Source organism: Ictalurus punctatus, chromosome 15 (genome assembly GCF_001660625.3).
Source record: "Ictalurus punctatus breed USDA103 chromosome 15, Coco_2.0, whole genome shotgun sequence".
In the NCBI taxonomy this organism is placed as follows: domain Eukaryota; kingdom Metazoa; phylum Chordata; class Actinopteri; order Siluriformes; family Ictaluridae; genus Ictalurus; species Ictalurus punctatus.
In genome coordinates this window covers 21,520,489-21,545,243 of record NC_030430.2, presented here as the reverse complement: position 1 = coordinate 21,545,243, position 24,755 = coordinate 21,520,489, and the positions used below count along the sequence as shown (strand labels likewise).

Genomic DNA, 24,755 nt, shown 5'->3' with positions numbered 1-24,755 from the left:
TCCTCCTGGACTTGTATTTTTAAACTATTAAAAGTAATCTCAGTAGAATAGTAAATTGTGCAGTGATTGAAAAAAAAATCCACCATATGCTCAGCTCCTATTTACAGTATGCTCATGCAGTACATTTTCAATATATTTAGTACTGTTTGCCTTTTTCTGTATGGCTAGATACTGCAATAATTAAAATCTACCTAAATCTATCTAGGCATCATCTAGAAGAGGGTTGGGTCCATTTAGAGTCCCTTTAGGTTAGACTCATAATTCTTCCCATACCAGTATGTAGTACAATAGATTATATTATACTACAGGGTGTCACAAAAGTCTCCGTACATGGGGGAAATTAATTCTTTTTAGCAAAACGTCTTCCAAAATGTTTCACACTTTATATGATATTATTATATTAGTTTTGCAAACTGATTAACAATTTCAAAAAGACTGGAAGTGTTGCAGAACAACCGAGAAGTGGACGTCCACGAACATCCACTGACGAAGGCACAACCGACGCCGACGTGGAGCTGGCAAAGATACTCCCATACGGTATGGAGACTTTTGGGACACCCTGTAGATTTAATAAGATATATAATATCCTGAATTTTTTCAAGCTAATTAGGTTGTTAGTGTTTAATTGGCATATTGAACAGCGCCTATTTTATGAGATCATGTAATACTGAAAATACTGATCAAATATTTTCTGTTTCTAATTGGAAATATATATATATATATATATATATATATATATATATATATATATATATATATATATATATATATATATAATTGTAGCACTGTGGTAAGAAATTTCACCCAAACAACATAGTATATTCCCAGTATCAGTCATCGAAAAAGAACATTTTCTGAGCTTAGGGGTGCTTTATATTTTTATCTTGACCGGCAGAGTGCAACTGTGTTTGCTTTTTGTCATTCTAAGTGGTTATGCTTCACTGAAGAGCATTCGAGAACCGAGAACTGTTGCTGTTGTTGGCTGCAGCAGCGAGCAGAAGTTATTGAGCTGTGCCTCATGTGCACTTAAAACGTCTCAGATCAAAACACTTTAGGGTTCAGCGTGTCAAATCTGGTGAGCTCAACTTCAAAGTCAGTGTAGCCCCTACTGAGAGAGAGAGAGAGAGAGAGAGAGAGAGAGGAAGCAGCAGCAACTGAAAAACAAGACAAGTGCTGGAAGGTGAAAGTTGAAAAAGAGGTGAAGATCATTTTTATCAGAATGTAAAGGATTGTGCCAGCTGCCTCTGACAATGTGTGTGAACATTGTGTGTTGGTTTAAGGGTATCTCTGTGTGTGTGTGTGTGTGTGTGTGTGTGTGTGTGTGTGTGTGTGTGTGTGTGTGTGTGTGTGTGTGTGCTATCAGTGGTTATTATGGTATTGTATGTCCTCTCTTCACTGGCTGACTGCACCTGAGACCAGATACAGTTAATTATCCACCACACACACACACACACACACACACACACACACACACACACACACACACACACACACACACACACACACATTAGGAGTGCATGAAGCAACCAGACTGACAGAGGAACCTGGAGGGACACAAGTAAAGCGCTGTGAGACGAAGGACAGAGAGAGAGAGAGAGAGAGAGAGAGAGAGAGAGAGAGAGAGAGATAATGAGACCTGGAGCAAACCAGAAGTAGTGATACTCAACATTAAAGCGTACCGAGAAGACAGTGCTTCATGCAGAAGACATCACATGATCATTTATGAGTGAATTCACAAAGGAATGGATAACTAACATCAAAAGAGGAATGCAAGAACTCAGAGGAAGTCCAGATCACGCCAGGTTTCTGCCCGTCCATCACACATGCCTGTTGTTCCTCTCCTCCTTTCTCCAACTCACTTCATCATCTCAGTAGCCGGGAACAGACAGGAGCAGGTGGCACCATGCCCACTCCCGTCAAGTCATCTCTAGACGGTGTGACATGTGACTCTGGGGAGCTGGAGCAGGTGGAGCGGGCAGTCCCAGCGGGTTTGAGGAAAGTGCCCAGAGACTTGGTGAGAAACTTCCCACATACTAAACGTGTGGGCAGCTACCTGGTGGGCAAAATGATCAACAAGGGCTCTTTTGCTAAGGTGATGGAGGGAATGCATATCAGCACGGGAGAGAAGGTGAGACAGACAGACACACACACACACACACTGCTGTCAATCAATGAAATAGCATCACATGCTAGAACGTGCCAGTCAATGCTATGTTGAAGGACTGTCATCCATTTTTTATGCTGTCTCTCAGTTTACGGTGTGTGTGATAGTCTCCCATCAAGCCTCATATATGGTCAAAGATGAAAAGTACTTGCACTGTTATACAATATAACAGCACTGTTTGATATTAAAATCAATAGTATACTTTTTTGACACTATGGTATAAAAAGTATGAGGATTGCTAAATTAAAAAAAAACAAAAACAAAAACGAAATAAAAAAATGTACATTCTTCACTTTGACTTCTTAGAGATAAACACAAGACGAAGTAGGAGTTATTACTACAACAACTAAAGGTAGAGATAAATAAAATATGCTTTCTTTTCCACAGTAATGATCAGAATTCCCGTTAGTCTCATGTAAAATGTATTGATATTAAATCAAATGAATACCAATCTATACAAAACATTCTAATGTCCAATTAAAAGCCCTGAAATTAATATATTTTACATTTGTACTTTTTTGCTCTTTCAAAAGCCCTTTTCACCTTTGACCCAATGATTCGATCAAATGAATAATCTGTAGTGATGAGAACATTTATATACTCGAAAAAAAAAAAATGTGGAAATGCTCAGTGAAAACAAGACGATATAAAGAGACAGGATATCAAGTGGAACTGAAGGACAGGCGTGACTAATTACCTGCCGTGATGAGCAGGAAACAAGAACAGGAAACACAAGCCATATAAGGAAAGTGAAGTGGAAAATAGGACAGACAGTGAATATTGTATTAATATTACGTGATAGATAATTTGGTGCATTTGTTCGGGTAAGGAGATATAATAAAAGCAGCTCTTAGTGATGAATCCAGATTTTTTTTTTATACTATATTGCAACAAATATTGTATGGAGTTGACTTTTCAGAAATACACCACACTGATGGCTTTCTGTGAATTTAATTTGGAGTCAAATTCAATTTTAATGGCCAATTATAATTCAACAAAATACATACGCACCTATTATGCATTTGTTTAAAACGCCACACAATTAAGCTCAAAATGTCTAGAAGTGGTTCTCTGGAAGTCACATTACTGTAGTTTGTGTTAAAGACACGATGTTATTCTTTTTACATTTTTTAAGTATTATTGTGTCATAAATATAAGATCCAATCGTGTTCTGGTATGCAAATGCAGCTTTACTATCAGATGAAGAAGATGGGCGAGAGTACGAATGACTGCTTGAATTTATTTATTTTTTTTGCATATTTATAATATGTGGATTTCTTGGTGAAATGGTTCTTTCTTTGCCTGTTATCTGATTGTCGAAACTAATTATGGATGACGAAACTTATATAGTATTATTTTCCCACATCTACAGGTACATAAATGGATGGTTGATAATAATTCCTTGGATTTATATAGTGCTTTTCTAGGCACTCAGGGTGTGTAGCATCCACCTGGATGAAGTGATGGCAGCCATAGTGCGCCTGAACACCCACCACACACCAGCTGTTGGTGGAGAGGAGAGAGTGATGTAGCCAATTCAGAGATGGGGATTATTTGAGGGTCATGATAGATAAGGGCCAATGGGGGAATTTCACCAGGACACTGGAGTTACACCCCTACTCTTTATGATAAGTGTCCTGGTATTTGTAATGACCACAGAGCGTCAGGACCTTGATTTAACGTCTCATCTGAAAGACGATGCTGTTTTTACAGTATAGTGTCCCCGTCACTATACAGGGGCATTAGGCCTCACACAAAACCACAGGGTGAGCCCCTCCTTCTGGCCTCCCTAATGGGGGGCCAGCTTCCTGAATGTCTTAGTTTTCCCCAGGAGGTCACCCATCCAGGTACTGGCCAGTCTCAACCCTGCTTCGCTTCAGTGGGAAACCAGGCGAGAGCTACAGGGTGATTTACCAAAAGATTAAGAGCATTCAGGTGTTCAAGTCTAGGCGCATGCACAGTGCAAGTGTCTGTGCATGTGTTTTGGTGGTGTCGCTTAACCTTAAATTGTTTTCGTTTGAATTTTGTGTTTCCAAATAGCTAGCTTCAACCACCTTCTGTCAAAATTGCAGGATATACATTTAAAAGGAAAAGAAAAACATAAAACAATAACTAAACAGGATTCGGACTGTAAATTAACGGTGTATTTTACGGAATGGTAGTAGTATGGTTGCAGTAGTTTATACGATAAAGGGGGATAAATTAGCTTAGAGAAGCTCTGTGATTTATGCTCATTAGTTTGCAACCTAGTCAAGTGGAAAATTCAGACAGTTTACTAAACTGAAATCTATTCGAGGTTGGCATTCCATACAGAATATATGAATTGCATTTCAAAATCAGAAATATAATTTTAATGGTACTGTTGAACAGCACCAATCATGTGTGTGTGTGTGTGTGTGTGTGTGTGTGCATGTGTGTGTGGGTGTGTGTGGGTGTGTGTGTGAAACGCAAATGAGAACGCTATGTTTCCTCACCTTGGTGATCAACTCTTTCAAGGGTCACTGAATCCGGTCAACTTTATCCGTGTGTGTATGCATGTATGTGTATGTCTGTGTGACCACCTCTAGTTCGGGTCACTGAGTCCGTCCTGACCACTTTGTTGAGCTTCTGAAGTTACTATAGCAATGACCAAGAGTCTGATTAAATAGCATGGATCAACTCAGTCCTTCCATGTGGGCCTCTTTCTCCATCGCTGCTCAATGCCCTTCATTAGTATCACACAAACAGTGACACAGATGGATAACAAGATGGTAGATTCATCACAATTTAACATTTAAACATTTGGACTGAATCTATTGAGGTTGTGGAGGGGTGGTTTGCCCTGGACAAGATCTGTTTCTTCAATTATGAGTCTGTGTTTGTGCTTGCCGCCAATGTCTATGTGAACTCTACTTTCACACTTTGATTTACATTTACATGCATTTCTTTGGCAGGTGCTTTTCTCCAAAGCTTTTTACAAGTGTGGCAGAATCCAATCCAGCCATAGATCTGTTAAAGAAGCTAAAAGTTATATAAACTTTAAACTCAAAAATACAGCTCAAAGTGTTTTACACTATAGGCAAAGATCAACTAATAAAAAGAGTTGTAAATAAATGTAGAAATAAATTAATAGGAGTTATCAGTCTCCTAAACAGATAACACCTAGATCTTCATATACACACACTCATGTTTGCGTCTTCCAATCAGAAGAGATTATATGTACAATTTGTTCATCTGATTGTTGCTATATTCCCGTTTAATCAGGTGGCCATTAAAGTAATCGATAAGAAGAAGGCACGGCAGGATGCGTACGTGTTGAAAAATATGAAACGTGAGCCGAGGATCCACCAGATGATCCGTCACCCCAACATCGTTCTTCTGCTGGAGACCCTGGAGACTGAGAACTGCTACTACATGGCCATGGAGCTGTGCGCCGGAGGAGACCTGATGGACAGAATCTGTGAACGCAAACGCCTGGAGGAGAGGGAGGTCCGCCGGTACACACGGCAGATCCTGTCCGCTGTTGATCATCTACATATGCACGGTATAGTGCACAGGTAATGGAAGTGAAACCAAACTAAGTTTTGTTTATTTGTTCAATAGGGTAGGTTGGCTCTGGGAGTTGCCCATAATAAACTAACATACAAACAATTACTTAATCATATATGTGCATATATACTGTACATATGTATGTATGTATGTATGTATGTATGTATGTGTATATATATATATATATATATATATATATATATATATATATATATATATATATATATATATACATATATACATATATCATTAAGTAATTGTTTGTTTGTTAGCAAATGCAAAAATATGGTTAACTGGCATCCATGGTGATGACATAAGAACATTAAAGACTTTCTAATAATTTATTTGAAGCATTTTTAAAAAAATTATTATTAAAAATTTACTTCCAGTCTACAGTTTAGTTAACAGGTTTGTGCTTTCATCAGTCAGCATCACTGCAAATAAAAAAAAAAGACAGATGGAACTTGCTTTTTATCTTCTCATGATCATCAAGAAATTTGGCCGATGCAACTTCCCGTTGAGGATTATATTCCAAATTGTTCCAAATATTTTATAGAGGTGAACGTGTTCAGGAAACAGAGTTGAGTGAGGTTGTTGCAGGACATGAATAAAATAACATATAATGGATGGTTTGTGGAAAAGCAGGTTTCGATTATGAGATGCTAAATGGATTCACGCTAATAATAAAAAAAAAAAGATTTCTGAAGTATTTTATTGGTTATATTTTAAGTATTTATTAAAGCTAGTCGTGTGAAACGTGTACATAGATTGTTGCGAAGGACACTTTAGCTGAGCATTGTTTGAAATTAAATAGAAAGGTAGATTTGTTTGACTTGCTTCCTCTCTGTTTGCAGGGATCTGAAGATTGAGAACTTTCTCCTGGACGAACACAACAATATTAAGATAGTTGGTGAGTGTTTATTGTGTATTAGCTTGGTGGATTAGCAGACTTTTATGCATCTGATATATTATAAGTGGATTGTTAATATTTGGAACTGATCATTATAGGTTAAAGACTAATGCAAACCCACACTCATGCAATTGCTCAAGTGAGATCCATTGAGATAATTAATCAGGCAGCGTGGTTAAAAGCAAAACGAATCTATGCTCATATTAGCCCTAATATAAACACAATAAACATATATATTACCTGTGATGCAGCAACTGCAATATAAAAAATACTCTCTCTTGTCTTTGCTTAGTAAATGAATTAGCAAGAATGGAAAGATCTCTCTCTCTCTCTCTCTCTCTCTCTCTCTCTCTCTCTCTCTCTCTCTCTCTCTCTCTCTCTCTCTCTCTCTCTCTCTCTCTCTTTGTGTGTGTGTGTGTGTGTGTGTACAGACTTTGGTCTTAGTAACACTCTGAAGTTAGATTCTCTCTCCCCGGAGCTGCTGAACACTCAGTGTGGAAGTCCTGCATACGCTGCCCCAGAGCTTCTTGCCCACAGGAAGTATGGCCCTAAAGTGGACGTATGGTCTGTGTGAGTACCGTTCTATATGCGTATAGTGGGGGAAAAGAACAATATAAAATGTAGCATGAGTAAAATACAGCTGTTGGCAAATACAATCAGCATGCTATAACAGGTGTACATTTCTTAAATCAAAAAGAGAGATCTGCTATGATTCTTAGTCAGTTCAGGCTTTTCCATACTATGAAAATGTATCGGAAGTTCAAAAACTCAGATTTTTTTTATTTCATCACTTATCAAAGGTTAATATAAAGTTTTACTTAATTATTCAAAAATGTAATAGTAGAGCGTTTCAGTTATTTCCAGTCTGGGAAATTCTGGTATGAATCTGAAATCTATGTGAATACCCTGATACCATGCAAAATATTTCATTACAATAATAACATGGGTGTTTGTTTTTTTTTTTTTTACATGCAGTGTTCAGTGTTGTCATCTCCACCTCTGACATTGACTCTATTGCATTATGCATTAAGCATTATCACTAATATTGCCTCATTGTGTGTGTGTGTGTGTGTGTGTGTGTGTGTGTGTGTGTGTGTGTGTAGGGGTGTGAGTATGTTTGCCATGATGACCGGTACTCTTCCCTTCACCGTAGAGCCATTCAACATAAAGCAACTTCATCAAAAAATGATTAATGGAGAAATCAACACAATCCCATCTGACATTAGTAAAGGTAACACACACATTTACAGTCACGCAGGTTTATTTTAGGAACATTTCATACTGTTCGTTATAACTGAAAATAATTTGAGATTTGATACATTTGCTGGATATTGTAACCATCTTATGAGATCTTCATGAGATGCTGTAAGTTGGGGGGGGGGGTTTGGGGGCAAGGTGGCTTAAGTGGTTTTTCAGGTTTGCCTTGCAACTCTGGGGTTGGGGTTTCAAATCCTGCCTCCGCCCTGTGTGCACAGAGTTTTCATGTTCTCCCCGTGCTTCGGGGGTTTCTTCCAGGTACTCCGATTTCCTTTCCCAGTCCAAAGACATGCATTGTAGGCTGACTGGCATCTCTAAATTGTCCGTAGTGTGTGTGAGTATGTGGGTGCGAGTGTTCCCTGTCATGGTTTGGCACCCGGTCCAGGGTATCCCCTGTCTTATGCCCCGAGTTCCCTTGGATAGGCTCCAGGCTCCCCACAACCCTGTGTAGGAATAGCTGTATGGAAAATGGATGGATGGATGGATGGAGGGATAGAGATGCTGTTATCTATAAAAATGGATCAAAGAACATCAAGAAAAGAGTCATGGCGGCCATGTTTCGTTAATCTAAATAATTGTTTTGTCAAGAGCAACAAAACCAGCGAAATGAGAAAAAAATCTCCAGCTCCATCAACCAAGTTATGTTGGATGGGACTCACTGAAGCCCCTCAACTGACCCGCTGAACACAAGTGAAAGTGACTGAAAGATATACTGATTTAAGGTTCAGCATATATACAATCGCAAATGCCATGACAGATAAGCCGTAAAGCTACATAAAATATATTTTGGCTCATTCTATGCTGTATTAAGGCTGTTTACTGATGCAATAGAGACTCTCAGATCCAGTGGGTGTAGCTGCAGAGTGCAGTTGCAGTGAAGCCCGTCAGAAGCAATTGAATGAACTTGTTTACCAAAACTGATTCACCATAGCTACTTGTTCAAAAAGACTGAACAGTTGTCAACAAAACATATTTAAATCACATCCTTACTGTACAAATGGTATAGCTGAACCAAACATTATCATAGCGGTATTATAGTGGCGGAGGCGTGGCTGTTTTGCATACGGGACTTTATATTGATCTATTGCTGGGCGTTTTCAATACTTCTTGTTTAGTGTTACCTTAAATTTCAACTGCACTGGGATATCAAGTGTTTTGCTAGAGTTTTCTTGTATGGGCTGTATGCGTGTGTCAGTTTTCTTGGCTTCTGGCAGCTTACAAGTCTACTTTTAGTATTAGTATGCCATGGTCTGGTCACTACAATATAGTTTTTAGGCAAGGGCATGATTTAGGCAAACAGTTTGCACTATTCTAAACTGGTGGCTATGACTTCCCAATTACTTGCTAGAAATATTAGCCCTGTAGCTCCAGTACAAACTAAAGAAGCAAATTTTACACACCAGTGATTGAATACAACTGAGGTAAGGAGATCGAGCAAACACATATATCATATTTAGCTACACATAGACAGGTGAGACAATGTAAGAAAGAGACAATAAGAGACGTGGAAGGAGGGGGTGACCTAGATAGGAGGTGTGGATAGTCACGCGTTACAAACTGTTCTTCTCCTCACACTGATTATCGGATAATCTGATCCAGCACATTAAATATGGACAAGGCAACAGTGGAGATTTAACAATCCAAGTCACTCAGACACACCCTTAAGCACCGCACTGTTTATGTGGCCACCCATGGGGAACACTCGGTCCAACACGCTAGCAAAATACACAATATGTAACTGATAGCACCGTAGATCAACAGCAACTAATGAACATTTAACATACCTTTGTGCTCTCTTTTATACTCCTGTGCACTCCAGTAAAGCCTAAATGAACGTGATACATTAAAAATGGATGATATTTTCCTTAAGCCATAAATTGTAGAATATTTGCTGCATTTAAAGCTAGGAAAACTGTGTATGTGTGTCTTTAAAGCCCCAGAGGCTGAGTGGGGCCCCTAAATGAATGTTTAAACCCAGAGGTTAAAAGAGGCTCCTAAGCGAATGTTTAAATGTGATCGTCGCTGTCTGACGACACTAAGAACACCTCCACCTGAGCAAGCAGGCCACGCACAAAGACAACTTTTTTGGGTAGCATTACCGAAGCGCACACGCAGGCCATGCAGTGCTAAGCCGACCTGCCAATCGTCGGTAACCTCTGGGTCGTGAAGGTGGTAAGAAAGAGGAGACTGCCATTTAAACTTGATCTCCAATGATGTAAGAGAGCTAAAACCAGGAGAACTCAGAAAGGTGAATGTGCATGCGAGGGATCTTATAAAACTATATCTATCAGTGTAAGAATGCTAATTATGGTTGCTGATGTTGTCCGATTAAAATTTTGTTTTAAGTCATATCATGTGTCAGCTTTTCTCTTTGTGCACTTAGGGGCGGTGCAGTTTGTTTTGTCTCTCCTGGAGCCAGACCCGCTGAAGAGGCCGAGTGTGAAAGCAGCACTTGAGGAGGGCTGGCTTAATGAGGGCTACACCAAAAGACCCCTACACACTGTGGTCTATAAGAACAGGTAGAGTGCCTTGGAATAACCCATTTTAGACACGGTGCAGTGAACAAACAATGTACCTAAAAGTTTAAAGGATAAATCCACCCTGAACATGAATATTAATCTTTTTAATTAGCATGTGATCTTCAATGGTGTCCAAGATTTTTAAAAATGAATTTCTTAGCTTAAACTTGGTCTATATTCACTTTTGTAAAAATTTCCTACATTACCCACAATGCAGTTCGACTGCCTGCTGAAAGTGCTGAGGGTGGGATTTAGTTCATGGTTTATGAACACCTAAAGAGAGAGCTACAGTGGCGCTTTAGTCCTTTAATCTGTCCATTTCTCTCACCTCCTCATCTGTACACACTGCTCGAAAAAAGATCATCTTCCAAAACCTTAAAAACTTTCATGCTAATACCACCGTCATGCTAATTTTTTCATAGATTGCTAGCTTTGTAATATATTTGTCAATTTGTCAATATAAACATATCTGCTGGGTGGAATTTTCCTTTAACAATTTTTAAAATATGCAGTAGAAATACACTAAATCTAGTTTGAATATGTTACTTTCCTCAGACTGCATCCAGAAGAGCTCAACTCAGCTGTGTTAAACTACATGACTGAAGCTCTTGGCTATGGCCTCTCAGACATCATACACACAGTCATCAACAACAAACCCTCCACCATCTTAGCTACCTACCAACTCCTGCTTAAAAAACTGAGCAGGCACCAGAAAGAATCCAAGAACATGAAGGTAAAACACTGAAACCCAAAATAAAACACACTACAACACATAAAGAACCTATGAATAATTGAATAAAACCATGGCTCTATTTTTGATTTCTGGAATTAATATAATAATGCCAATGTTTTAGTTAATATGAAAAGCTCTGTAAAGAAAGCATGCTTGTGATTTGAAGGATAAACTGACTAAGCATTCATCTAATATGCTTAGAGCTCACTTTAATTAAGTGTAGTTAAAAATTTTGCCCTTCTCAGACTAAGAAGCTGAGTCCACCGATGTCCTGAAAAGTCTTAAGTCTGTAGTTACGTCTACGGTACCGATGTACACAATTCCAATGTAAATTTTACACTGTGCACGCAAAACTCACCTCTGAATACATCCCATAACCTTTAACACAGTGGTCCTCAAGCTTAGTCATAAGGAGCTTGTATGGCTGCTGACTTTAATTCCATCCAAACAGGCGTGTTATTTCTGATTCTTCTTGTTCAATTAGTTGATCTTGGTCTTAAAAACTATTAGGCATGTCTCCTTTTTTTGTTGGAATGGAAACCCACACTGATACTTTTGCAGATTTGAGGAGAGAAATTGTGAACACAATTTTGGACCAAACTAGGTTCAAAACTACTTTTTTACAGATTTCAAATGTCACACCCTTGTTGTGCTGCTCCATTGAGGTCAAACCAGGCTAGCAGCATTCATTTCTGACCATGGAAAAAGTAACTAAGGGAGAACAAGAAAATAAATTTGCTTACACCCAAACAAATTAGCAAAATTTGGTGTTATACCACCAAATTATTTGCTTGAAAATATTACCCATAAATGCAAATACAGATTGTGACATGACAAAGTTTTCTCAGAAGTTGGAATCCAGCGAGTGGAATCTTCGGAATAAGCCTGGGTGGAATGAGAAGAGCAACACATCAGAGAAGAGTCAGCAACAGGTAACCTAATCAACCTAACTTGTCCAACAATCAGGAGCATTCCAGTGGCACTTTTTTAGGTAGTGTTCCTTGCTTAGTGCTGCTAGAAAGCTTTAATCTTAAGATATACAGTACACTATATGGCCAAAAGTTTGTGGGGGGTCTTATCACGACACCCATATGTTGCCACAAAGTTGGAAGTGTACAATTGTATTTTGTATTCTGTAGCATTACAATTTCCCTTCACTGGAGGTAAGAGACTCAAACCTTTCCAGTATGACAATGCCCATGTGTACAAAACGAGAACCATGAAGATATGGTTTGCCAAGGTTGATATGGAAGAACTTGAGTGTCTTGAACAGAGCCCTGAACTCAACTCCACTGAAAACCTTTGGGATGAATTAGAACGGCAACCATGTGCCAGGCCTTCTGACCCTACATCAGTGCCTGACTTCAATAATGCTCTTGTGGCTGAATGGGCAAATCCCCACAGCTATATTCCAATCTCTAGTGGAAAGCCTTCTCAGAAGAATGGAAGTTAATACAACAACAAAGGAGGAATAAATCTGGAGTGGAGGGTTCAAAAGCACATATGGGTGTAATGGTCAGTTGTCCACAAACCATCTGGCCATAGAAATGGTAAATGGTCTGCACTTATATAGTGCTTTTATCCAAAGCGCTTTACACTGTGTTTCATTCACCCATTCACACACACACACTCACACACCAATGGTAGCAGAGCTGCCAATCAAGGCGCTAACTTGCCATCGGGAGCAACTTGGGGTTCAGTGTCTTGCCCAAGGACACTTCGGATACCATATAGTGTATGTCGCTTAGAAATTCCTAGTTCATCTCAACACATTCCTATTGACATGTATTTATTTGTTGTCAGAAGACTCAGAGTGAGACTAGCAATGACAGGAACCAGAGGCAGTCAAGTAAGACACAGAGGATCCCATCACAAGATGGAGAGGAGGTGATCAGACAGAAACAGTCAAGCTGCGACCAAAGAGTGTCTACCCCTACCAATCAGCCTGCAGATGTCTTTACCAACAATGACACGGGAATCAACATGGAGACAAGAGAGAGCCTGTTTCCTGAAGGTAGTATTGCTAATATCTAAATATGTGTATCCTTTGAGCACTGTGTGGAACCAACATAAATGCCTTTTTAAAATAGTTTCAACGATACATTTATGCATATTTGCTGTTATCCCGTTCTGTTGTGTTTGTGTGGTTTCAGTCCCAGGGCTCGGTGAGAGGGAACTGGTTCATGCGTCGGCCCCCAAATGCCCCTGCAGGGAAGAAAGCAGCTCAAAGCTTTGTAACTGTACTTCTTGTGATGCTCCAGTCATTTTGGAAAGTAAAAAAGACTCCAACAAAGTACCACACAAAGATCATGACCTGAGACCAACACACTCTGAGAACTATTCAAGAGAAGAAAATGCACTCAGGCATGACAACAAATTGGAAAAGATACAGATGTTCTATTCTGAAAAAGTGGTATCACCCATAATGCATCTAGACAGTAAAGCAGGCCAGCGTTTTAAAGACCTCCTACTGGCCATTGAGGAAAAGACCCACACTGCCCGTCACCTGAGCACAATGGAATCTGCTTTGCAAACTGCCCCATTACCACGGTTACGTCACAGAACTCTCAAAGACATCTCACCGAGAAAAGCGGTGTGGGCGGGACTTAAACATCACACTGGGCCATCCACAGACTCCTCCCCTTTTCTGGTAAATGGTTCAAAACCACCAGTGTTTTTGTCCCAGAGGCAGCAGGCTCTGGTTATCAAGAGTCTGAGGCACGCAAAGGAAAAGAGGAACACCGGCCCAGGGGGAGGAAGGACGATAGGCATCCCAGAAAACACAGCAAAAACTCAGCATTTTGTGCAGTTACGGACTCAGCGCAGAGACACAGATCTAAGCCTACCCTTGCTCCCTTCTAACTTCCAGAGCAAGGAAAAGAAAACCGAATTTCTCAGATTGGATTTTAGTTGAAAGGGTGTAGAGAGAGGGGATGATGAAGACAATGTAACATAATCATTACAATAAGAGCTAATTCCAACTCAAGTGAAATATATATATATATAATGTGTATACAAGCTTGAATCAAGAACAAAACCATACAAGTTAAATGTATATCTTTTGTACATTTGTACACTGATTCTTTCAGTCATGTGAGATGCCTTTGCTTGTGCCTCTTTCAGCTCTTCAGCTATCTGTTAAACTCTTGTTGGTTTCACAGACAACCTGATGAGTTATCAAGAGCTCTAAGCAGATAGATCTTTTATATCATGGATAAATTAAAACTGGGTTGTGCAACATTTCCCACAACCAAATTACTGTAAATTACTCCACATGTGAGTTTTTAATACTTTTGGAAATATCAGGGTCATACATTTCAAATGTGGTACAATTTACCAGTCTCAAGCCCTGCCATATTTGTCCCCATTTCTTTACTGCATAGCAATTATCTGCTATAACCTCATTAAAATTTTTGCACTTTAGCAGGCACATCAATGTTTCCCAAGGACATAGTTTGAATGTCAAGCTCTGGATACAGTCAAAATATGTGTCTGGTGGACCCATAAAATCTACACCAGTATCCATTTGCAAAAACAAATACACCTGTTCGCTTTGCATTTGTCTGTGAGTGGACACTACCACCAGCTCAATATAGACAAAATATCCATAACCAAAGGCAGCTGCTTTTGAGTAGGTACTGTAGTATGAATTATTTTTTCTAAACAATAAGCTATGCATAGGAAAATACACCTGTAAAAACAGATGAAGTTAGTTAGCTAGCTTTGTTCACTTTAAATGTTGCTAGATTATTGTCAGTGTTATGGGGATTACTCCAATTTTTTCAAAAGCTTGTTAACGAAGCATAGGTGCGGCTTGGGATCAGTAAATTTCCACGATTTTTGTCAATGAAAAACTGCATCAAAAGTAAGCTGATGATTGGCGGTCTAAGACACTGCTGCATCATGAAACGCACAGATGCCAAAGTGAAAAATAGAATGTACTACGAACATCCAATTAGGACATAAGCTCATTTGCCACGCTAAGATTATAAAGGCAAGCAATTAGAACCTCTCATGCCCCCTCTTCTCTTTCTCTCTCTTGCAGTCATTTGCCCTTAAGCCAATGTAACTCTATTTGAGCTTTATTGTCTGATCAGGGTCTGATTGATGCCCATTGTGCTCTTAAGCCTGTATCATGTTGCTGTTTATGAATGAGCATCGCTGAATGAAATCAATCCGTCGTGCCAAAGGATGACGTTCTATATGCTATTCCAAGACCTTGGATAATAAACAAGATTTCAAATTAAGTATGCCATTGAGTGCATGGGTATTCACTGAACACTCTGTTCTGAAAGCCAAATCTCTTTCTTTTTAATTTTTGGGAATGTTATGAGAAGACCTCATAAGATGCTGATAACAATAAACAACATACTGTATCTTGATTATTCCAAAGAGCTACTCCATCCATCCGTCCATCCATCTTCTATACTGCTTTCTCCTTTTCAGGGTCATGGGGAAACCTGGAGCCTATCCCAGGGAGCATCGGGCACAAGGCAGGGTACACCCTGGACAGGGTCCGAAGTGCTACTGCTCCTACAAATTTATTCCCATCATCACCAAATTTGGTACACATCATCTTCCGAGTGAGCCCCATAAAAGTTTTCAAAAGAATTTTGAATACTCTGAATGGTTTTCCTGTATTGGGCCAACAAATCTGATAGCAAAGCTGCCAAACAGGAAGTGAGGCTGTATCTCAGCAACGTCTTTGAGCACGGATTCAAAACTTGGTAAGCAATCTCAGGATCGTGACCTGAGGCTATGCAACAAATTTCATGCCAGTACCACCTACTGTGTATGTATGTGCATGTATATACGGACATTTCTTTGTAATTATTGTTGACTGTTTTCATATAGCACCAGCTTTCTGTTTCCAGAACAGGATTCCTGTCAAATTATCATATATTTCTATTATCTATTTATATTAACATATAGTTCTGATTAAAACAGTATGCCACAGAAGATTTAGTGATATTCTTTGCACAGTAAGAAATCACATACCATGGGTTCAGCATGTGTGGGTGTGTGTTTGCATGAGTGTGTGTGCTTTGTGATGGGTGTTGCACATGAGCTCATAGCACTCCACTGGAAATAATAGACGGGTAAAGGAATCTTTTGCTCTTTTCAGCCTATGAGAAGTTTATGAATAATTGAAAGTGTGTTGTGCCACTGGATACTGTGCTGAGTGGACCTGGCACATGAGTGTGTGTGTGTGTGTGTGTGTGTGTGTGTGTGTGTGTGTGTGTGTGTGTGTGTAGTGTAATGCTGGTGACAGGCTGAGCCAAACTGAGATGTCTGCATCTGCTTTTATTCTTTTACATGTTCAACAAGGTCAACATATAAATATACATAAAAACTAATATTAATATCTGGGACTAAAGGCCTGATTTTGGCTGACAGCAGAAAGCACTGGTTGTATACAGGAATTTAACTGGGCAGGAGCTATTTTGCAGATACAGATTGTAAAATACCGCCATTGCAAGTGTAGTGAAAGATCCGTAAACACGGGGCAGTATGAAAGAAGAATACAAAAGTGTTTGTGCCCATTGCTGTGGTAAATATACACTACTGTTTCCACAATTTAGGCACCCATGAAAAATGTACTCCCAAATCCCTCTTTAAACACTAGTGGTATCTTCTGTAAGGTTGTACAGTTAATAGACAGCAAACAAAATTAAAATCAGGGTACAACAAATAGACTGGTACAGTGGTGTCATCACAGTGCAGGCAAGGCAAGAAATTTCTTGGCCCCTGAGTTTTGAGGGGGTCCCTGAAGTACATTAAAATGTCAAATCTCAGTCCAGAACCCCCCCCAAAATCTCTGATGTAATGTATAATGCCATACCAGGAGTCCCTACCAAATGGAGCTCCAATTGGTTTAGATAATGTAATAATGAAATAATTAAGGATGACAACTGTAGGCTAAGCCAAGTAAAGTGATGGTAGCCCAACATCATTTTGGCATGTAATGTTAATTATTCATCTGGCTTTCTTGATAGAATTCATAATTTTGCTTAAATTGTCTTGATAACTTTGTCTTTTTAGTACAGTATAGACAGAGTATAAAACACTAAGGGTGTTCTCTTGTAGGTTACGCGATGTACTGATGGTTAGTATAAATGGGAAGCTCTAACATGCAGAATATAATGCTTATGACACGGATTTCCACTCGCTGAAGTGCCGAAGCATTGACATTGCTTACTTTTGTTTACTTTGTTTACTTTTGACATGTGTGTTTTGTTCTGGTTTCTGTCCTCTCTCCACCCCTGTTGTGTTATTGGCTATTTCCTAAATGTCTCAGCTGTTCTCGTTTCCCAATTTGATTTTGTTATGTATTTAAACCCCTCGTGCTTCTTTGTTAAGTGCGAAGTATTGTTTCTGTGTTTTGCCGCCAGTGCGTCATCAAGCCTTGTTTACTGCATTTGCATCCGTCTCTATATCCATTACATGACAGCTTACACTTTTAGATTGTATACCATGTATGTTAACATTCTAAAATGCTTTTTTCTCTCTCTCTCACCCTCACTGTAGACACCTGATCACATGTAGAACTGGCTAACCTGTCTAATATTTCACCTCGCAATTATTGCTGATTCTAAAACCTATAGGCCATTTGCTAACAACTATATGCATCAACTCTTAGGTTGGATCATGCTCTAAGGAAACATGTTGCTTCTTTTGAGCAAATGTTAATCACATGCCATAAACCTGAGACACTGATAAGGTGCTACCCAATAATATGAAGGTATCCCATAGGCCTCTATATTGAATTAAACACAGAACGCATGCCAAAAGAAAAGACAAGAGATGAAGCAACATCAGAGCAACACAGAGAGATGCTAATAGAGTACCATGATTTAAATAAATGTCCTAATGCTGAAACTTACACACAATCATGGAATCATAGGCCAATGGCACAGGTCTCTTGGAAAATTGGCATTGCAGTGTGTTCCCCGGGTTCTGCCTACAATCGTACTTTTCCATATAATAGAGCCTCAATTTCTGAGTCACTATTGCTTGGACATAGAGCAACTTTGCAATGAAATCTAGGAAAACAGAATCCAATCATTATCTTCTATTAATAATGGTGATGGCACAGCAATTATATATGGGATTATTGTGAACTTGCAGTGCTTGTTGTAAATAATAATGCCTATTAAAGTAATTAACACCACATTATTTTATTAATCCGTGGCTCATATTTAAGCAAATTAATAATTTATTTGGTAACTACAGTAAAGCTAATAGCAAAAATGATATAATTACATGTTAGTCTGGACACACCGACATGTTCTAGGATTCAAATATTCATTCATTAGTTTCTGACCCGTCTTTCTCAGATCTGTTGACTTTCTGACATAGTGACCAGAGCATGTCTGTACCTGCCTCAGGGCGTTCAAGGAATTTAACAAACACATAAGATTACATATTAATCATTTCATGGGCGTCATTTAGCGCAATGTAGATTCTGACACTGATTCTTATACAAGTAAAACATTTCTTATTAACTAGAACCAGAGGAAATATTATAAAATTTCATTCCTGGAATGCAGACTACCAAAGAAATGCCCCCACTGAAAGCTTATTTAATTGACTTGCTACATTTCTGAATTGTTCTACTTCCTGGTTATCAAGCCATTCATATGGTCCTTTGAGTCACAGGGATTATTGGGAGACATGTCTGGCATGATTGTGCAGAGAGCAGCAGAGCTCCAGATCTTCAGCTTGAGTCAATGGAGTTCCACTGTGTTTCCTCTCTGCTTTCGTCCCACCTTCCAAGCACATGCTGGTACGTGGCTTGGTCACTCTGCATTGCCTATGTGTGAATGAGTGTGTGAATGTGTGTGCACATGGTGCCCTTCAAAGTACTGGTAATACTGAAAACCTGCCGTATAATATAATAAATAATTTTATATACTGCTGTACATAGTATACAGGTTGCTGATGCTGCAGAGGCCATAAATTCTGTCTTAAATAAAAGATGAGGCTCAGAATATGAAGTCAAGTAGGAGTGACACCAAGAGATCTCTTCTTGGAGCTAAAATCTATTCGAAGGACAAAAAAAAACAACAACCCAACAACAACAATATAAACCATTTAACACCTCTCAGCTACTTTAAGTCATTCTACTCAAATCAGGTAACATGTCTTAGAAGTTAATTCAGTGTAAATGGGAAATCACCTACTCTGGTTGTAACGTAAGATGCACATAGCAGAAGACTGTCATTACTTCGCCTTGACTCGCATTTCCCAGGAAATAACTGAACCAACATGCAGTCTCTGGTTTCTAATAAGGCTGATGTATTATTGAACAAGCCCTCCCGTGTAGCACAGCATGGTGGCACTGAGGACCCACTTGATGCTCCTGATCAACCACACACTAAACAATCTAAACCTAAAACCTGAAAATGGTGTTCATTTGTGCAACCGTCCTTTCGTACCCAAAATTCCACACTAGCACACATATAAATACGTGTCTAAGAGAATTTCTTACTGGGCTACACACTACACACTGTACATACTGATATGTACATACATAATTATGTGTTGAGATATGACCATCCTTCATCTGCCATGACTGTTTTGCCGTGTTTAAACTATGCTGTGTTTAATTTGGATTTGGTCTGCAGACACAACATCACTGCAAAACCAAAAATTGTTACTAATCACAGAGGGCAAATTGACCCAGAAGTAAGCACTCACAAGCACCTGAAATGTATGATTGATCCCTATTAAATGAATCGGATTCCTGGCATAATGCTCGCTTTCTGCCTTTCTATACTCCAGAGACACTGATAAGATATTGCTCGTTCTGTCGGCGCTTACTTAAAGACTACTAGACTGGGCCATTGCAATTAAATAATGGGCTTTCCATCATGGGCTAACACAGGGGTCGGGTACCTTTGGCTTGCGAGCCATATATGGCTCTTTCAGTGATTGCCTATGTCTCAATGGCGGGAGGAAAAAAAGAAATTAAAATGAATAATAAAAGCTAGTGTGTTAATTCAATTAAAACTCTACATATTTTAAAATAATAAATAATTCATAATCGATGCCTGTTTGTCATGTATGCACAAACAAATAAGTCATAAATAAGTCACTAAGTCATAAATCGGTTGAAAACTACATAGCCAGTCTGTTTTCAGTTTTTTAACAAAGGTGAAATGGCTAAAAGAAATAAAAACAATCATATAGCTAATGATAAGCAGTACATTCATATGAGCAATGATAAGTAGTGTTCAGTTTACTTAAAGAAAAAATCATAACTTTTTTTGGCTTTTATGGCTCTGTCAGCTGAAAAGGTTCCCGACCTCTGGTTTCTAACAGAAACCCTCCAAATGGAACTGGCATGTAAAGTCAATTAGCTCTTTCTTAACCAATTCACAGACATAATCCTTCATGCCTGATGACCGTGAACCAGTGCTGTCTCCCTACCTAACACCAATTACCTAACAATGGAGAGTGAAATGATGCATGTAAGGTAAGGTGAACTACGAAGTCCAGTCAAAGGAGAGAGGGTCATTGTTTCTACTGCAGAGGAAAAGGTCAATCTGAATGTCAATACCCCAGAACAGTCCCACGATCCAGATGAGCACCACGATTATTCTCTCTCTTTAAACTCATAAAAGTACTTTATAAATGTGTCATGTTGCTCATAGTCCCACTATTTTCCAGCCTTCATTGATTCTGCCTAAAAATGAGAATGTAGCTAAACTGAAGATTTCTTTAGTCCCCATAAAGAATCTCTTGGAGGTCATAAAATGAAAGCTACAGTACAAATGTACCCATAAATATGCACCCAGGGCTTTTCCACTGTAAAACCAACACATTTCTTCTTACCGAGTTTTCTAATAACCCTGTGGTATAAGGCATTCCCTGGTTATCCACTCACAATCCCACAATCTCCTGGGGAGATTGGCAAACTCATTTCATAGGGCCCGCAGTGTTATGATAGCTATAATCTCTCTGCCATTTTATACAACGCAGATAGAATTGCCAGGAACAGAAGAAAAGATTAAGATTTCTGCTTCATATATAGATCTAGCAGAGGTTTTTTAACATAACACAAATATCTGAATTATCCCACTATATATGTCCAGTACCTGTCTACGACATAGTGGAATTTAATCCCTTTCAATTGACAAGACCAGACCCATGAAAGATTATATCAAGAAGGATTTGGGGGTATATCAGCTCATCCAAACACAAGAGGCTTCTATTTATGGAGAAGAAAGAGAGGGGTCTCATATTTTGGTACCTCAGTGCACTCTCACTGAAGTATTATGATTCGTCTCCATGGGTAGCATTAGCATTAGAACAGGTTCATGAAGGTATGTTCCCTGAAAATTGTGCTTATAGTCTTATCAGGATCCAAGAGGATGAGTGGAAGTCTACCTTCTTCACTGGGTTTGGACACTATGCATACCTTATCATGCCCTATGGATTAGTCAATGCCCCAAGTGTTCCAAGCCTTCCTAAAAAAAAAAGTACTTCATGAAATATTTCATAAAGTTATGGCTGCATATATAGACAGCATTTTCATATAACTTTCTACACACAAAAAACACATGAAACATGTGCACCAGAATTATCTACATATTCTGTAGAAATTTCTGCACACAAGTATGGTCTTAGAGCTCCTTCTACTGTCAGAACGTGTTAGTATTGTAAACTTTGTTGATAACAGAGCTCATTTCTTTGCAATAATCCAAAAGCCTATGGGAAAATCCTATTGGGTTTTTGTCGAGGGAACCAATGGGATGCTAACTTCCAGGTTCCGGTACAAAATGAAATTGAGGCTCTTCAGCTGCTCCTCGGTAAGGCTCTCTGGCTGCTCCTCAGTGAGGCTCTCTGGCTACTCCACAGTGAGACTCTCCGGCTACTCCTCGGTGAGACTCTCCGGCTGTTCCTCGGTGAGGCTCTCCGGCTGCTCCTGGGTGAGGCACTCCTGCTGTTCCTCGGTGAGGCTCTCCGGCTACTCCATGGTGAGACTCTCCGGCTACTCCTCGGTGAGGCTCTCCGGCTACTCCACGGTGAGACTCTCTGGCTGCTCTTCAGTGTGGTTCTCCGGCTGCTCCTCGGTAAGTCTCTCTGGCTGCTTTTCAGTGTGGTTCTCCGGCTGCTCCTCGGTGAGGCTCTCCGGCTACTCCACGGTGAGACTCTCTGGCTGCTGTGCTGTTCAGGTTGCTGTAATACAAGTTTACTTTCAGTTCAAATCTGTACATATTAACAAAGAAATATACATGTATTTTAAATAATCATTATTTCTGAACAGCATCCTTCTGAGCTTGGGTGTGCTTGAATGTTCATTTAAGCTGAAATATTTCTGCTGAGAAGCTTCTGTGCTGGAAATCATGGACAAAACCCCCTAAATAAACATAACACTGCTCTTTTCTGCCTGCAACACACTTTTTCACTCTCCTAATGCCAGTTTTACTGAACCGTTTGGGAAGTGAAAGAACTGACATATTTCATTTACTGTAATAAACAGTAACGGTAACCTCCGTCACTATGAATATTAACAGCATTTAACTTGCAATCAAAAGCCAATGGCCAGCATAGTTCCTCATCCTTGGTCACATTTTCCAGCAATAAAAAAATAAATAAATAAATAAAAACTCATCTTTTCCGACATAAGAAGTTGTGAAATTTCAGTACATGCATACTGCACCTATGTCTACTGCATTAGGTTTGTGGAGATGACAGGTCAGAATCAGAAATGTACATCGTTTTGTATTTAATTGTATATTTTGTAAATAGTTTAACATAACGATATGTAAATTTCTCATCGCTGAGTCTGAGTGGCGAGATCTTGGTCTTTGGGTATTTTTTATGCATTGAACCTGGCCACTTCATCTCCATCCTCGCTCTGTGCATTTACACCTGTTCGAAACCTTTCACTGGAACTGAGGAGCGTTGCAAGTCAAGACTAACAGATTCATGATTTAATATCGATTTATTATCGAAATGAAGAATTAGGAAAGGATCATTTGAGTACATCGGACAAGCAATAATATAAAATAATAGCGATTAAATAAATAAATTCATTAGTTAATTTAAAAAACTGTAACGATCTCGCCTGCAGATGGCGTTGCGGCGGCGATGTGCACGGAGAGCCAGAGGGCGCGCACGTGCACGAACCAGAGTGAGCACATGCTTGTGGTTTGCGTATGAACTATGGAGACTTTGTTTACAATGAACACGTGCATTTGTTTCTGTTCTGTCTCCTCCTTGTTTAGTCATTGGTTGTTTTTCGAGGGTGTGTATTAATTGTTACCAGCTGTCAGCGTTCAAGGTAAATTACATTTGCTATTTAAACCCCACGTGTTGCTGCGCACTTCGCGCAGTATTAATTGTGCTAATGGGTAAAGCAGTAACGGAGTGTATTGATGTCGACACGGTTAAGTTTCCATGTCCTGTTCTCGTCTCATGCCACGATTCCAGGGTAATGTTTAGACCTCGTTTTGTGTTTGACCTTAGTTCGAGAAATAAACGTACAGACTCCATGTATGTGCTAGCTACCTAGATGCTCAGCGGCAGTGTTAGCATGTCCTGTTCTAGTTTCATGTTTCAAGCCTCGGTTCTAGTTTAATGTTTAGACCTCGTTTCTCATTTCACGTTTAGACCTTGTTTCATGTACGGTGACTTTGGTTGTGAATAAATACTTGAACCTCCACTTGCTTCCTTTTCGAGTCCGTAACATAACAAAAACAAAACCTCAGGCCACTGGGAATTCACTCGGTGCTCCCCATGGCTAGTCCGGGCCTGTTAGTGACAATCTTCAAAAATATTCAATGATTTTAGAACGAATTAGAACAACAACAACAAAAAATGTTTAGCTGTACAGTTTAATAATGTCAGTTATGCAGCTACATGGCCTAAAAAGGATGACAGCAAGTGAAAATATCTTGAATATATTATTATCTTGCATTTTCTCTCATATTACAGCAAACCAAATTAATTATTAAACCTTGTGGATAATTTTTCCTAATTTTTGTCTTGAAATAGTCTTGTTATATTGGCAGATTATTGAGCACATTTTAAGTCTTTATTTCTAGACTGAAGCACAATTATCTGCCAGTAGAATTTAAAAAATGTTTTTTTTTTATTGTTAAAAATAAATAAATAAATAAATAAAAGAAAGAAAGAAAGAAAGAAAGAAAAAGGGTTCCAATAAGTTTAATTATTTTATATTTGGTCTATTGTAATCTATATAATAATAATAATAATAATAATAATAATAATAATAATAATAATAATAATAATAATAATTATTAGATACATTCAACTATATTCAATGTATTTTCATGGCTAAGATGGCTTTTTTGCAGTGTAGTTGTGGTTTTATTTGCTAGACAGTGATATTGCGGTCAATACTGCCTAATTAGATAACATTAGCTACGTACTTGCTTTTTTGCGACCTTTCACTCAGCTCCACCTAGTCACTGCTCACCCATTCTTCAGTGCATCTTCATTGCTTTCTGTTTCATGCTGCTTACAGAGATGAGGCGAATGATAAGCAACAGTATTGCAAGTCTGGTGGGCTCATGATTTATTAATCAATCAAGTTTGACTATATGGACCAAACTAAATTTACAGGAAGTGCAGGAAGTCAGTTGGTGGCATCACAAGAAGAAAGAAGGAAAG

General features: G+C 39.0%; 1 protein-coding gene across 2 annotated transcripts; it reads left to right on the top strand.

The window, feature by feature from the left end:
* Positions 1-1,518: 1,518 nt before the first annotated feature.
* Positions 1,519-14,094, top strand: LOC108275563 (hormonally up-regulated neu tumor-associated kinase homolog A). Of its 2 annotated transcripts, none has more exons than XM_017486460.3 (10): positions 1,519-2,128; positions 5,408-5,700; positions 6,547-6,602; positions 7,034-7,172; positions 7,706-7,833; positions 10,243-10,378; positions 10,934-11,111; positions 11,960-12,043; positions 12,918-13,125; positions 13,265-14,094. In XM_017486460.3, the coding sequence occupies exons 1-10, from the start codon at positions 1,904-1,906 to the stop codon at positions 14,023-14,025; spliced, it is 2,208 nt and encodes a 735-aa protein (XP_017341949.1). In that variant the 5' UTR covers positions 1,519-1,903; the 3' UTR covers positions 14,026-14,094. The 2 variants fall into 2 exon arrangements, with proteins under 2 accessions (XP_017341949.1, XP_017341948.1); XM_017486459.3 differs by having other exon boundaries at positions 12,915-13,125.
* Positions 14,095-24,755: the final 10,661 nt, after the last annotated feature.